Genomic DNA, 13,850 nt, shown 5'->3' on the forward strand with positions numbered 1-13,850 from the left:
GCTTTTATGGTCCCCACAGTGGGAAATATTCGCTTTGACTACAAAATACTGTTTTAATAAATATTTTGGTACCCGCAGTAATTTTTTTTATTGTTTTGATTTACAGATGTGTTAAATTGTTATGTCTAATTGTTGAATTTCTCTTTTATGATCAAACAGGGTCCAGAGGGCAAACAAGGAAATCCAGGACAAAGAGGTCGTCCAGGCAAAAAGGTGATTTCCTTTTTGGATATTTAGAACACTGAATGGTGTATTTATAGTTGGGTTTCATATGAATGGTTTTGCATTACTATTATATTTTCCTATATTTTTGTGCCATACTTTTGTTCCAAATAATCTGCACCAGTTTACAGAATATATGGAACCAATCACAATAGTTTTGCACCAAAGGAGCTTACAGTCTAAAGTTCTCACAACAATGCCATAGACACTCACAATCATAGGCACCCTTAAGATATTTTGAGTTAGATTTTGGTTGTGAGAGGAAACATACACAAGCACAGGAGGCTTCTGATCATAGTGACCCTGGGTTGGCATTATACCTAGGGTGCTAATGTGCTGCCACTTAAAGCTGATCTTCGGCCTCATGCCGCCACTAAACTTTATGCACCTCACCCCATCTTTCTAATATGCCAAGTAGATTGAAGAAAAAAAAATGAACTCATTTTTTATGTGCATCCACGGCTACATGACACACTGGGCATTCACTAAAGAGTGGGAGGGGCTTTCTTTAAGCAGCCATGTTCCTCCTTGGTGATATGTACACTTCCTATAGGCTCTTCACTGGTGGGGCCCTCACAGTGTTAGGAAGACTCAGTGAGGTCATGATGATGTCACAATAAGGGGCGGCAACAAGACTATATGATGACACCCTTAGACTGCAACTGTGAATAACCAGTCGCCAGTCACAGAAGAGGTATTTCTTATTGGCTTCATGCATCAGCCTGCACACATGGGTTGCTTTTCAGCACTGGACACCTGCATTAAAATTCCAAATTGGGAACTGTCTCCATGGAATTTGTGTAATCTCTCTGTCTTTGTGTTGGTTTTCTCCCTGTGATCCAGTTTCCTTTCACAATTCAAAAGCACAGTTGTAGGTTAATTGGCTCCTGACTAAATTGGGCTTGGTCTTCATTTTCTGCTCTGCCATGGCCAATTGCAGACCCTTACTGAGAAAGGAGGAGGGTTGGGAGCAGAGCTTGCAACTTGGCCCCATAAAAATCAACAATTGCTTAAGAAGCATCATGAAATTGAATTCTGATGTGCCTAGTTGGATGGAAAGGGCCTCAGTAGTAGCAGTATGTTATTTGGCAAGGTTAGATGCAAATAATGCTTAGCAGACTGCTTTAAAGCCTCTGGGCTCTGCCCTTCCATGAGGCCCCCGGCAACAGTATGTTATTTTTTTTTATTTATCATTTTCTAATGTCTTCTGGGCAATCATGTTATTGGGTCTTTGGTGTTTTTCTGGTAGTGAGTGCTCCTGGATAACATGATGACATCAGCTCTGCTCTCTGCATCAATATACTGTGAGTGTAGGGCACCATATTAAGGTAGCGGGGCCGTGACACCATGTACCCACAGACTTTCCTCAGTCTTGCAAGTTGAATGACAGTAAGCTTTGTTCAACCAGTAAAGAAGAGTTACTGTGGGGATTGCAACCCAGTTCAGTAGTGCAAAGTTGGGCCTTAAAATGGCCTTGTCTCATTAGCTCCTGATATAATCTTTGATGGTTCTTTCTTTCATGTTGTGCCATTTAGACAAAAAAGCAAAACAGCGCCAAAATACTACAGATGTGAACTTATTACAAGTGGTTTATCATAACTATTGCATTACTTCTTTCCACAGGGGGAAAAGGGACAAATGGGACCAGGTGGAGAAATTGGAAGCATCGGTGACCAGGGAGAGCAAGGCAAATCAGGCCCCAAAGGGTCACGTGGAACACGGGGACCAGTGGTGCGTTTTCTCACATGTGAAGGAGGATTGCATCATCTTTGTGCAATCTCATGCATTACATTTACAAGATGTAGAAGCTTGCCCTGTGTTTATTTGCATTTGTAAAGTAAACTCTGTGTTTAGATCAAAGAATGGCAATTATCATGTGAGCTAAAAAGGACATTCTTCCTCCCAGTTCCGAAGGGCATAGCTGGGAAGGAGCTCTCTATCTTTCCACACGATCACACAGGAAGATGTCTTATTTTCTCCAAGTGGGATAAATAAAAAGCCTTTGATAATCAGATGTCTGAATATCCTGTACATAGCAGCACAGGAAACATTATATCGTATATAACATGTATATCTTTGTGTTCTGACAGGGCCATTTAGGAGCCATGGGGCCAGAGGGAGAGCCTGGGATTCCAGGATATGGGGTACGAATGTAATCCATTATTGCTTTTTATCTGTCAAGTCCTTACACAAGTTTGTGATGGTAAATTATTTGTATGTTGAGGTAGCCACAGGCTTCTGGTGGTGAGATATTTACCCCGGAATTCCAGTCTCCTGGCATCTGCTGTGGCCATCATCTCAAGAAATTCTTCATTTGTTTTAAATTAAAGAAAATGCTGAAAGGGGAGTGAGATTCTCTTTCTTTGCTTTGTAATGGCCAGGGCTTTGGGATCTCCCTGCTAGAGTCCCTGAGAGATAAAACAAGACAGGATGAGTCAATCCATTGGTGGGATGGGATGGCTCAGCCCTGAACCTGAACCTACAGCCGAAATAACACTTCCACTTGTTAGGCCTGCCAAGAAGTCCCATCCATCACTCCAATTTCCTGACCAGCAGTCTTGTTATCCCGGTGTCAGGTGTAGAGACAGATGGTAATCTTGCAGCCAGGATATGCAATCCAATGAGCAAAGTGTAGGCAGAACAGGACCAGTAATACAATAATAATGAAAGGAACTATTCACAGTATGGTGTCAGCCAGGGTCAGTAGCCAGTAATTAGAATTGCGTAGTACTAAAGGAAAGGGGAACTCCGCATCAGAATCCAGGCCGGGTCAGCCACAAACTGAAGGCAACAGGTCCAAAGGGTAGTCCAGAAAAAGCAAGTCCAAGCCTGGTCAGCAACAAACGGAAGCACGGTACAAAATCCAAAGGCAGGTGGGGGACAAGCAGAAGATCATAAACCAGGAATCCAATATAGCACAGACACTAACACCCAGGATACACCCAGGATACACACAGGAAATCCTGTACTAGGGCAAAGACATGAAGGGGAGGACAGTATTTATAGGTGGCAGATTAGCCAGAACCTTCTAGTGGCTCCACAAGCAAGGAAACAACCCAGAGACAAGGCAAGGGTGTGACCCCACTTAGGTGGAATGATGCTTATTTAATAGAATAAGTGTAGAAAAAAAGGCCCACGTACACTGAAAATTTAAATCTACATTTTAATATTCATTGCCAGGGCAAAATGTTAAAAATAAATCATATGCAGTACATCTCCGCAATGCATGCACATTTCCCCATGATTTATCCCTTTTAAGACCCTGCAAGTACAGACAAATATCTGTTGATCTACCAATGTATGGTGTCAGCTATTTATTGCAGATATTGGCAGACAACACACAGCTTTTTTGTGAACTGAGTGGTGTCAGCCCTGCCCAGTTGTCTTTTGCTAAAAAAAATAAGAACTGGCAGGGCTAATCAGACTTCTTGAGGTAACACAGGAAGTGTTTACTGGACAGCTATGAAGTTTTGACCTGATCAACTGGTATTTTTGCAGTCATCAGACAGATGCAGTACAACAAAACTTATCTCTAGTGCTTATGCACATACTTTTTGTAAATATAGCAAAACATTTTCAATGGGAAATGGGAGCAAATAAGATAAATTTATTGTTAGGGTTTACATAAGCTTTGATTATTAGCTGTTACCGGAGCCCAAAAAATGCACTAAGAGGGGCTGCACTTAACAGGTAAGAACTAGAAGCTCTTTATTGAATAAGCCGAATTCTTTTATAGAAGACTGTACAGAATTTATTTCAGTTGTACTATTCATTATGCATATAGCCATGTGGTTTTTACATTTAGTAAAACAAGATTTCCAGATATTCCCCAGTGACAGTGTGTAATCATTACATTTCCTTATGGTTAATTTCTGTGTTTGCTGAGAGAGTAGACAATGGCCTGACATTGAAGTTTCAGTATGCGGTGTAATGTAGTGTTTACCATACTACTGTCAGCTTACAGAAGTAGAGATGTTCAGATACCAGTATTTGTATCAGTGGCGATGCTTGGTATTTCCACAAGAACGACCAGGGTTGCAGCTGGGACCTGGCTCTGGCGCTCTACCACTGCCCTGAAATCATTAGTCTGTATTGTTTTAGAAAAACTGTCACATGACACTAAAAAAAAAAGGAATCACTAACTGGTATCTGTGAGTACTTGGACAAAGTATCGGTACCTTTACTTGGCCTGTTAAAAATAGTGTCGGTGCAATCCCCCCTCCACCAAACTTTATACTTGGCACAATGCAGTCAAATCCCAGGAGCACCATAGCCAGTGCTCCTTAAAATTGACAGCTGCCTCCTAACTTCTGAGTTGTTCTCTAGTCTTTTAATGGAGCTGGAAAAGTATCAGCACTTGTACTTGTACCAACTACAGTACTTGGTATCTTAACATCCCCATACAAAAGCAGATAGCACAGGAAGTATGGGGAAAGAGTTTGTATAGGTTTTATGTGTTCTCTTGGATGTCTTGCAGAAGACAGTCTCCCAAATGGGTGCTGGAGTAGAGATGGGTTATATCTGCAGTCATTTTGAATAGTTGCACTGCATTGGTTGAGATGGTGATATACAACTGAGCAGTGTTTGCAGGGCGGGCCTTAGGCCTTTAGGCGCCCTGTGCGAGAAAGCACCCTGAGTGTTTGGTAAGAGCTACTGTAGTGTACATTTTATGACCAAATGTATGTGGACTTTCCTTCAAATTATTTATTTAAGGTGTTTTCAGTGAAGGAAACTGTTATAGTTACAGCATACAAAGACATTGCGGACAATTGTGTGCTTGCAACCTTGAAGCAACAGTGTGAGGAAAGCCCTTTTCTGTTCCAGCATGACTGTGCTCCTGTGCACAAAGCCACCTCCATTTAGACATGGTTTGGTGTGGAGAAACTCAAGTGGCCTGCACACATCCCTGACCTTAACCCTTTTGAACACCTTTGGAAATTGGAATGCTTGCTGCGAACTAGGTCTTCTCATCCAACATCAGTACCTGAAATAACAAATGCTTTTTTGGCAAAATGGGCACAGACTTCCAATGATCTGCTGCAGAATTTTGTGGAAACCAACCCAGCAGAGTATAGCCTTAAAGGGGAGACCAACGGAATATTAAATCCCACGAGTTTGGAATGGGATGCCCAACAAGCTCATATACTGTAGGTGTGATAGTCAGGTGGCCACAAAATGTTGTCATGTAGGGGTACAAATCTTTTTACACATGATTTACACACTTCCTAATTTGATTATTTGGAAACGTATGGGAATCCTGGATGAAGGTTGTGTGAATCTTGTGTGAAAATATTAATAGACCCCATAGTGTATACTTTACAGTCCTGGTTCTTCTTGTCTTTGGTCTTAATAGATATTTCCAAGCATTTTGAGGCAAAGTACTTTATGTCCAGATTTAGTGCTCTACCCACCTACGCTGACTGGACTGCAGCCTGTCTGTGTGTTGGTGGACATAACAATGTGTCATTTGTACCAACACATAAGGCTGACAGATGGCAGCAGTGTCAGCAGAAAGAAGTGGAGATCGCTAGAGGAACTCCACAACAATTGGTCTGTACACTGGTCCTGCAGTGCTGTTTATCATTTGCACACAGACTGCTCCAATATTCTCCCACCTAAAAAAAAACTAAAAAAGGGACAAACCTCTAAAAACTGATATATGTTTTGGGAAGATGCTTGACCACCATACAATATCTCTCTGGGACTCCTTTGGAGATCTCTGCACTTCTTGGGTATGCACACGTGCTGTGGCCATTATGAGGGGTTCAAACTCTACCTGCTGAATTGTCTATTTATTATTTTTGATTTATTTTATATTATGGAAAACACATCAGGAGGTGCTGGAACATCCAGTATGTCCAAGTGGACAGAAAAAGTGTTGCTAATGATGGCAGGGAGATCTCCCTATTTATGTAATTGGTGGAGCCTAGTGGGTTGAATCAGCCCCTGGCTTCTGTTAGAACTATATTGTCACTTTTGTTTCAAAACAATCCATTTTGAGAGGAATGAGGCTTTAATAGTTTGGGTGTAGGTCTTCTTAACTGACAGATACCTTGATTGGAGTATAGTTCCGTGAGTTGAATATCATATTTTGATTGAATAATTTTTTGGATTTGCAGTCAGATGTTCTTGCATCACCTTCTTCGAATGCATGGCACAGCTGCAATCACTTGCTGCATTCCTAAAACTTTTATTGAACTTTAATGACAGGGTTAGTATAAGCTGTATGGAAAGTCCAGCCAACACCCAGTCAGTTAAGTCTTAATGATAAGACCGCAGAGGAACTTTAAAACTGGTTGAATCCAAAACAAGCATATGGCTGTTTAACGTTTAACACTGAATTCCACTCAGCCCGTAAGCTTAGGTAGAGCTTTTCCTTAAAGTACAGGTGCACTTAATGACCTCCCCTACCCCGCTATACTAACCTATGCCCCGCTGTCACCCCCTCAATGCAGCTGCTTACCTACTTTAGTTCCAAAACTGTGGTCTCCTCCATTGTTCAATCTGTCCAATAAAAATCTCTTTAACATGGGGCATGTCTACACATTAAGTCCATAGGCTTGAATGGAGGCATATACTAAGTCCAGTTTACAACCCATTGCAGCCCATGGGTCCGGAACTGAAGAGATTTTCCTTGAACAGTTTAGCAAAAGTTAAGATAAACATATAACCGTCCTTAAAGAAAAAAAGGGTCATACCAGTGCTAGTGGGTATTTTTGGTAGGAATTACTGTATAGTGAATGTATTGCTTTTGTTTTTAGGGTCATCAAGGCCAGACAGGATCCCCTGGACCAGCAGGACCTAAAGGAGAGAAGGTAAGGGCTCATATTCTTGAGTATTTGTCACTATACACACTCATGTGACCCATGTTTTAAAGACTGGTAGATGTATCTTGTGAAGAGGTCTCCACAGTGATATATAAATGCTTTAGTAAACGCAGATGTCAGTTCTCACTGCCACTTTGCTGACTAATGGATACAAATAAAATACCTCAATGTCTCAGATGCTGTACCTGTAAGTGATTACTAGAATTAGTCTTACCACTTGCAGATAACACAGGGACAAGGGTTTGGTGGAGGAGGAAAAGGGAGATGTTTGTAGGCTCTGTAGTCTACAGCAGACAAGCATGCAAGGGTCAGACCAGCCAAATATGTGTATTCTGCTTAGTTTAAACCTCTTGGTGTGGATTTAGCATTTATATGTATAGATATATATATACTTATAGATAGGAAAACAATGTATAAAATGTGTGCTGTTTCTAACTAGGTTCCTTGTGTGTGATGTGTTTGACATAAAGAATATTTATCACCCAGCATTACACATGAAGTAGACGGCGTATGTTCAATTGTCACAACTCCTTTAAATAATGGCATTCAGTAGGCCTCAAGAACAATCTCCACTTACATCTCTCCTTATTGTATGTTTCTTTTGCAGGGTTATCCTGGTGAAGACAGTACTGTATTTGGACCTCAGGGACCCCCAGGTGAACCAGTAGGTTTTTCTCTAAAGCACTTTTGTTTAAGGCATTATATTGAATAATATAACGTTTACAACATATTCCCTTTTTTATAGGTTAGCTTATCACTGAATATCTTGGAAAACTATAGGAGAACTTCAGACAAATATAAAAACCTCCTTTATCCATTTAGGTGTTCATTAAGGGAAAAAAAGCATCATGTAATTTTAAGTTGGCTAGTATAAATACCTAAATCTGTCTTGATATCAACCTTATGTAAACCTCTACACAGCAGCACTTAAAATGAGAGAGGAGCACTCTAAGCCATTCAGAGTTTTACTTCCCTGCACAGTGCTGTCAGTCTTGCACTGTGGATATGCTCACAGGAGAGGAGAGAAAGTGGATAAAGCCATCAATGTGCTAATCCTTCTTCATTGTCCAATCAGAAGGCTGGGGGAGGATAGCTGGCTCAGGAAGCAGAACTAAAACAGCCATTTTTACCTATAGTCACCCAGCAGATGAGTGAGTGCCATTACCATGATTTCAGGAGTTAAAGGTGTTGAACATACCACATGGAGGATGCATGCAGCTAGAATAAGGTAGACAAGACTATTTTTGGGGGGCATATAATTCATATACTTAGATTTTGGCTTTTGCCTGGAGTTCTCCTTGAATCTCTCTTTTGCGTATGCTTGATGCTATGATGACTAATATTGGTATGCTATGTGTGACAATATAGTAGAGCTTAAACCCACAATCTTATCTGTCTGGACTTCCATATTGGGTAATCTGTTGTGTAATCTGGAAGGGGTAAGGGACGCTTGGTTATTCATAGTTACCATATCACCATATCTACTAATAGCTATAATGGACATCCCAACGTTTTATTCTCCACACTATATTTGATTGAAACCATGCCCATTTTCTAAAGCTCCAGCCATCAGAATGTCAAAAATCAGGATAGATGGAAAAATTACAAAGAGAAACGCTGTGTCCTATATAATGAGCAATCCAATATCTGGTCCATATATGCACAAACATATTAGTTATCTCAGGCACTTAAGCAAATGAAAATTCTGGAAATGTAACAGATGCTTTAGACTTGTATGTAATTACCCGTAAATGCTAAATGTTTGGTTCATCATATATGATAGAAATAGAGGCCCATAACTGGTTATTATTAGATAACATTTGACTCCAGTACAATTATGTTTATTGTGAGAACATGGGTGACCTCCAGTACTGCAAATGCTGAGTTCAGGATTAGAGTGGGCACAGTACTGCTGGGGATTTACAGAATTTCAGCAGGACAAAGCCAAAACTTGAGCCAGATTAAAGCTTTGTACACCCAACTGCTAAACTGGTTGAACGGCAACTAGTTTCTTTTTGTTTGTAGCATTTAGGGCATGCACACAACAAGACATAGTTACATAGTTAGTCAGGTTGAAAAAAGACACGTCGAGTTCAATCTATAGAGATATGAAAAAAAAACCTAAACGGAACGCTATGCCCCCAATTACCCACTGTTGATCCAGAGGAAGGCAAAAAAAAACCCTATAAAGCATGGAAAACCCCTACAAAGCAAAAAGACTTCATTGCTTTTTTACAATTTTGGGCTTTCCACGTGTATAAATCATGCGGTTCCTGCAGTTAGGACTGATCACAGTTTTTGTAATGCTTTAATACAGAAGTAGACAAATAAATATGGAATTTAGGAGCCAGTATTGCCTATCCAGGAGCCAGCAGGATCTTTTTAGGAGGCGGGTTCATTGACAGCAGCTAGAGAAAACCTCAAAATGTAGGCACCAACTGTCATTTTTAAGAATCATTGGCTACCAGCCTCCTGGGATTTGTCCAGTCCTGCATTAATATGTGGTCCCCTCTATCGTAGATTAGAGTAGGACTGCATGATACAGAGGCGCCATGGCATGGCGTGGAGCTTTCTACAAACATACAGCATTTTAACCTGTATTTTGTTTTATTAGAAATACAGTAGATCAGACAGATCCTTTTGCTGGCTCTGGGGGCTGAGTGCCAAGGAATTTTATTTGGAATTACGCATTGATTGACTTTCCCCTCCCACTGTGCACCATGTTAGGTTTATATTGATTAAGGAGTTGCCATTTCTTTCTGTTTGCAGCACCTGACTGGAAGCATTCCAAACTGTTCTGTAGCTGTGCCTGTTGGCTGATATTCATTTTCCTTTGTCACTTCAGAAGAGCGCTGCTCAACATAACCTTTATTAAAATAAACTTTGCTTTTGTTACCTTAGTGACTTGTTCTTGTATATATTATCTGTTGAACTTAATGTCCGTTTCACAGGGCTCTATCGGAGAGCATGGTGATCGAGGAGAGTCTGGGGATGAAGGTTATAAGGTACTAACAATTGCTCAGAGATGTCTTTGTTCACATCTGAGAAGATCGTAATTGAGATATCGGGTTGATTTATTAAAGACAAATAGACTGCTCACTTGCAAGGGAATTTCCACTTTGCAGGGTAAGTTTATCCTTAGCTTGGTGAATGTAGTGATATCCTACTTTGCAAAGAATACCCAATCATGTGTAAGGAAAAAAACCGGATTGGATGATGGAAGTCGCCACATTCACTAAAAGAGGAAACTTCTAATGCAAAGTGCAAATTCCTTTCAACATGAACGACCTATTTGCCTTTGGTAAATCAACCCAATAATGATATGTTTATGGCACAGCAGAAACTTGCCTTTTATGTTTTACTCATCTGTTTTTATGCAGGTTTTTACTGCTATGAAATGCCTACTTCAGCATATACTTGTAGCATGTGTACACTTCAGGGAGGCTATTGTGCAACCATCTAAGGAAGGGGTCCTTAAACTTTTTAATCAATGGACCTAATTAAGCAAATTGTTACCGTATTGGGACCCAAGAGGAGAATCATTAGCAAAATGCCAGCAAAGCCATGCAGGGACAAATAACAGTGACTGTATAAAACACATTGCCGAACTCCTTACCATTCGTATAAGAAACTTTTGGACGATTTCTTAAGGGACCGTAACAGACAGGGGTACAGGTACTCCTAGAATAAGATCCTAATAGGTTGGACTTGATGGAATAATGTCTTTATTCAACCTCAAATACTATGTATAAGCTTTGGAAGCCGAGAGAAATACATTCATATATTTTCTTTTTGACATTTTTAGAGTCTTATCACCCCACCAACTTGTCTGTTTGATTCCCGCTGCCCTCCTGCCTTGCACCCGCCCTAGTCCCCCATATGTGTCTTTGCTGTCAATCATATTAGTTTCATTGCTTTATAGATCTTGATAGGTATGGGGGTGTCTTTGGCAGGAATATTTTTATGTAAAATTATTTTTTTTTAAATAAATGGCATTGTTTGTAGGCTACTCAGAGTCAGAGCTTACACAGGAATGGGGACTGTCTCTCTGACTACATGTGACAATACTGGGACAAGCACCATCACTGTCACATGGGAGTAAGAATAATAGGTCACATGCTCCTACATACCCAGAAGTAAGAAGTAGTATTGTATTACTAACTTGGACATCCAGCTGCAGGACACCTTTCTTATAGCCTTATGGAAAGGTGTGGATGGGATCCAACCACTCTGGGGAAATGTAACCACTATAGCTCCTAACAGATACCATCAGTGATTGGGGAAGTGGGGGCAGGAGTCAGTCTGCTACTGCCCGTCCAAATCCTAAAAATGTTTTTTTTTGCGTAAAGTCACCCTTTAATTTTGTACAATAGCAACTTTGCCATTTCAGTGATTTACGAATGCTTTTTTAATGATGATACAACATCCTTTACTATGTTATGGAAAAAACAACTGAATGGTTAATGCCGTCTTATTTTAGGGTATCGTTGGTGTTGTTGGACCAAGAGGAGCAATCGGTCAGCAAGGGGCACCAGTAAGTACATCCACTGGGTATTTTAGATGCCCACTTGCTATGTTGTCTCAGTATGACTTTGCCATTTGGTAACAAGTGCTGAGCAGCCAATTTTTCTGGACAAAGATTTTGCATCAGAGCAGACTTTGTATTGTTCACACCTCCTTAAGCAGAAGCTGCAGTCCTTCCTCATCAGATGCCATTCTCTGGCCTGTATTCAAGAAATAAACATGTTACCAGCACACCAAGGATCTTCATCCAATAACTCCTTTTTTGACGTCCAGTCACAGTGTCAGAAAAAAAAGGGACACTTCAAGACTATGTAGGGTCCCTTCATTGGGCATAATTGGTTGATCACATTATGCCTGATGAAGGGACCTTGCATGATCGCAAAACATCTCTATTTGTTGTACACTATGATTACACGTTAAAAAAGGCGCTATTGGATGAAGATCCTTGGTGTGCTGGTGACATATTTTTTCAGCTGTATGTGGCACCATCTGCAGAGTTACTGCAGCACCTGCTAAATAATGGGTACATTGGTCAGGTGTGCGGTGGGATATCTACATGGTTTACTGACCTGTACTTAGTCACATGGCTTGCAGTGAAGCCGTACAGTTGTCAGGTTCCGGCTCAATAATAAAGGACTAGTATGCCAGCTATATTCCTTCTGACTGCATGTCAGCCTTGGTTAACGCATTTCTGGGGACATGCCCCCTTCATCTGGTTCTGATCAAATGGGCGTGTGCCCGGAAATGCTTTAACCTAGGCTGACATGTAGTCAGAAGGAATATAGTTCCAGGCTGCTGAGTCCAACCTGTGCTGTTCTGATGTTTCTGCCAAGTGCTGACAAGATTATTCATACGAAGGCTGTTTATTGGATACCTGCTTGGAGGCCCACTTTTTTCTATTTCCTTTTTTATTTTTTATTTTAGCACCTAGGCAAAAAACGAGCCGTTAATAAAAGTTTTGCCCGGAGTTCTTTAACAGACCAAAAGGGAGCAAATAAGAGAAGTCCTTTGTTAGGGTTTATGTACAGGTTAATAGAGTATGGTCATTGCTGTATGCATGTACTGTGATTCTGATCCTTTTAAGCTTTTGTGTTTGCATCTACACAAGCTACCTATTCCAAGTCTCTTTAACTGTGTGTAATCTTTGTATGTTTCTTATAGGGCGAGCCAGGTGTGATGGGTGAACAGGGGCAGAAAGGAGAGCAAGGATCAATAGTAAGTACAGATAATACTTTCTACACATTATCAGTGTCAAATATTTCATCCATCGTTATCATGCTGGTGCAGGAAATGAAGCAAATAACATACGAGACACACCTAACGGTTAGCTGGCTGAGGCACATAAATGATTGATACTTCTTACTTCATACGCAAAGCTGGGGGCATGAAATTGAAAGCAGCGGTCATCACATTGTCTGCCTGCAAGATGGTAGTCTACTCTGTAGAGGTGCACCGATATGAAAATTTCAAAACCGAAATGAAAAAAAATGTCAGGCCGAAACCGAAAATGTTTTTTATTCTATCTTTTTCAAATGTTTTAAAATATTTCATTTTTATTTATTTTTTTATAAACTTTTTTTTTTTTATAATTTATTTATTTATTTTTATTAAATATTTTTATTTTTTACTTTACTTTTAGGGGCTTTGGAGAAATATTAGGGGTCTACAGACCCCTAATATTTTCCCTTTAGAATGAATGAACATGAATCCTCTATACTGAGTGTTTCTGTTCATTCATAACTGAATGAACAGGAGGTGATGTAGATCACTTCCCATTCATTCATAATTGAGGATATAGTAACCATACTCTGTCCTCAATTATTTACAAACACTCAGTGATCACTAATCACTGACTGCCTGTACCTGCTCTCCATCCTGACAGCTGTCACAGGAGGCTGAGTGAGCCAAGGTCAGCCTCCTGTGACAGGGCTGGCTGTCTCCACCCACACCGCTCGCCCTATGTGTCACAGGAGGCTGAGCGGTGCAGGGTGGAGAGACACCGGCCACTCACATCGCTCTCCTTCCGCAACGCTTGGCCGTCTGTGACAGTTTCTCTCGCCCCCGCTGGGACACAGAGCAGCGCCCAGCGGGGAGGAACGAAAGAATGGGTGCACCACTATATCAGCCAGAAAATGGCACTTTCGGCATTTTGCCAAAAGTGCCAGTTTCGGCCGATATGTTTCAGTGGCCGATATATCGGTGCATCCCTACTATTCTGTACACATATGTATCAATATAAATATATAGAATATGTTGTACCTGGGATCTAGCTCAATG

The 13,850-nt window shown here is 40.8% G+C and overlaps 1 protein-coding gene and 1 long non-coding RNA gene across 2 annotated transcripts in view; both read left to right on the forward strand.

Moving 5' to 3' along the window:
* LOC108791366 (collagen alpha-1(XXIV) chain-like) overlaps window positions 1-2,378 on the forward strand; it is a 62,160-nt gene extending 59,782 nt beyond the window's left edge. The window contains exons 26-28 of the mRNA XM_018561842.1: window positions 160-213; window positions 1,846-1,953; window positions 2,313-2,378. Coding sequence (XP_018417344.1) covers window positions 160-213; window positions 1,846-1,953; window positions 2,313-2,378 — 228 coding nt within the window. The remainder of the gene's footprint in view (window positions 1-159; window positions 214-1,845; window positions 1,954-2,312) is intronic.
* Window positions 2,379-7,679: 5,301 nt separating this feature from the next.
* On the forward strand, window positions 7,680-12,789 carry LOC108791390. The gene is made up of 4 exons (XR_001941500.1): window positions 7,680-7,713; window positions 10,001-10,054; window positions 11,530-11,583; window positions 12,735-12,789. It is a non-coding gene; the product is annotated as an uncharacterized LOC108791390 (long non-coding RNA).
* Window positions 12,790-13,850: the final 1,061 nt, after the last annotated feature.

The sequence above is a fragment of the Nanorana parkeri genome, unplaced genomic scaffold (genome assembly GCF_000935625.1).
Source record: "Nanorana parkeri isolate BGI_ZX_2015 unplaced genomic scaffold, ASM93562v1 scaffold548, whole genome shotgun sequence".
NCBI classification, from domain to species: Eukaryota; Metazoa; Chordata; class Amphibia; order Anura; family Dicroglossidae; genus Nanorana; species Nanorana parkeri.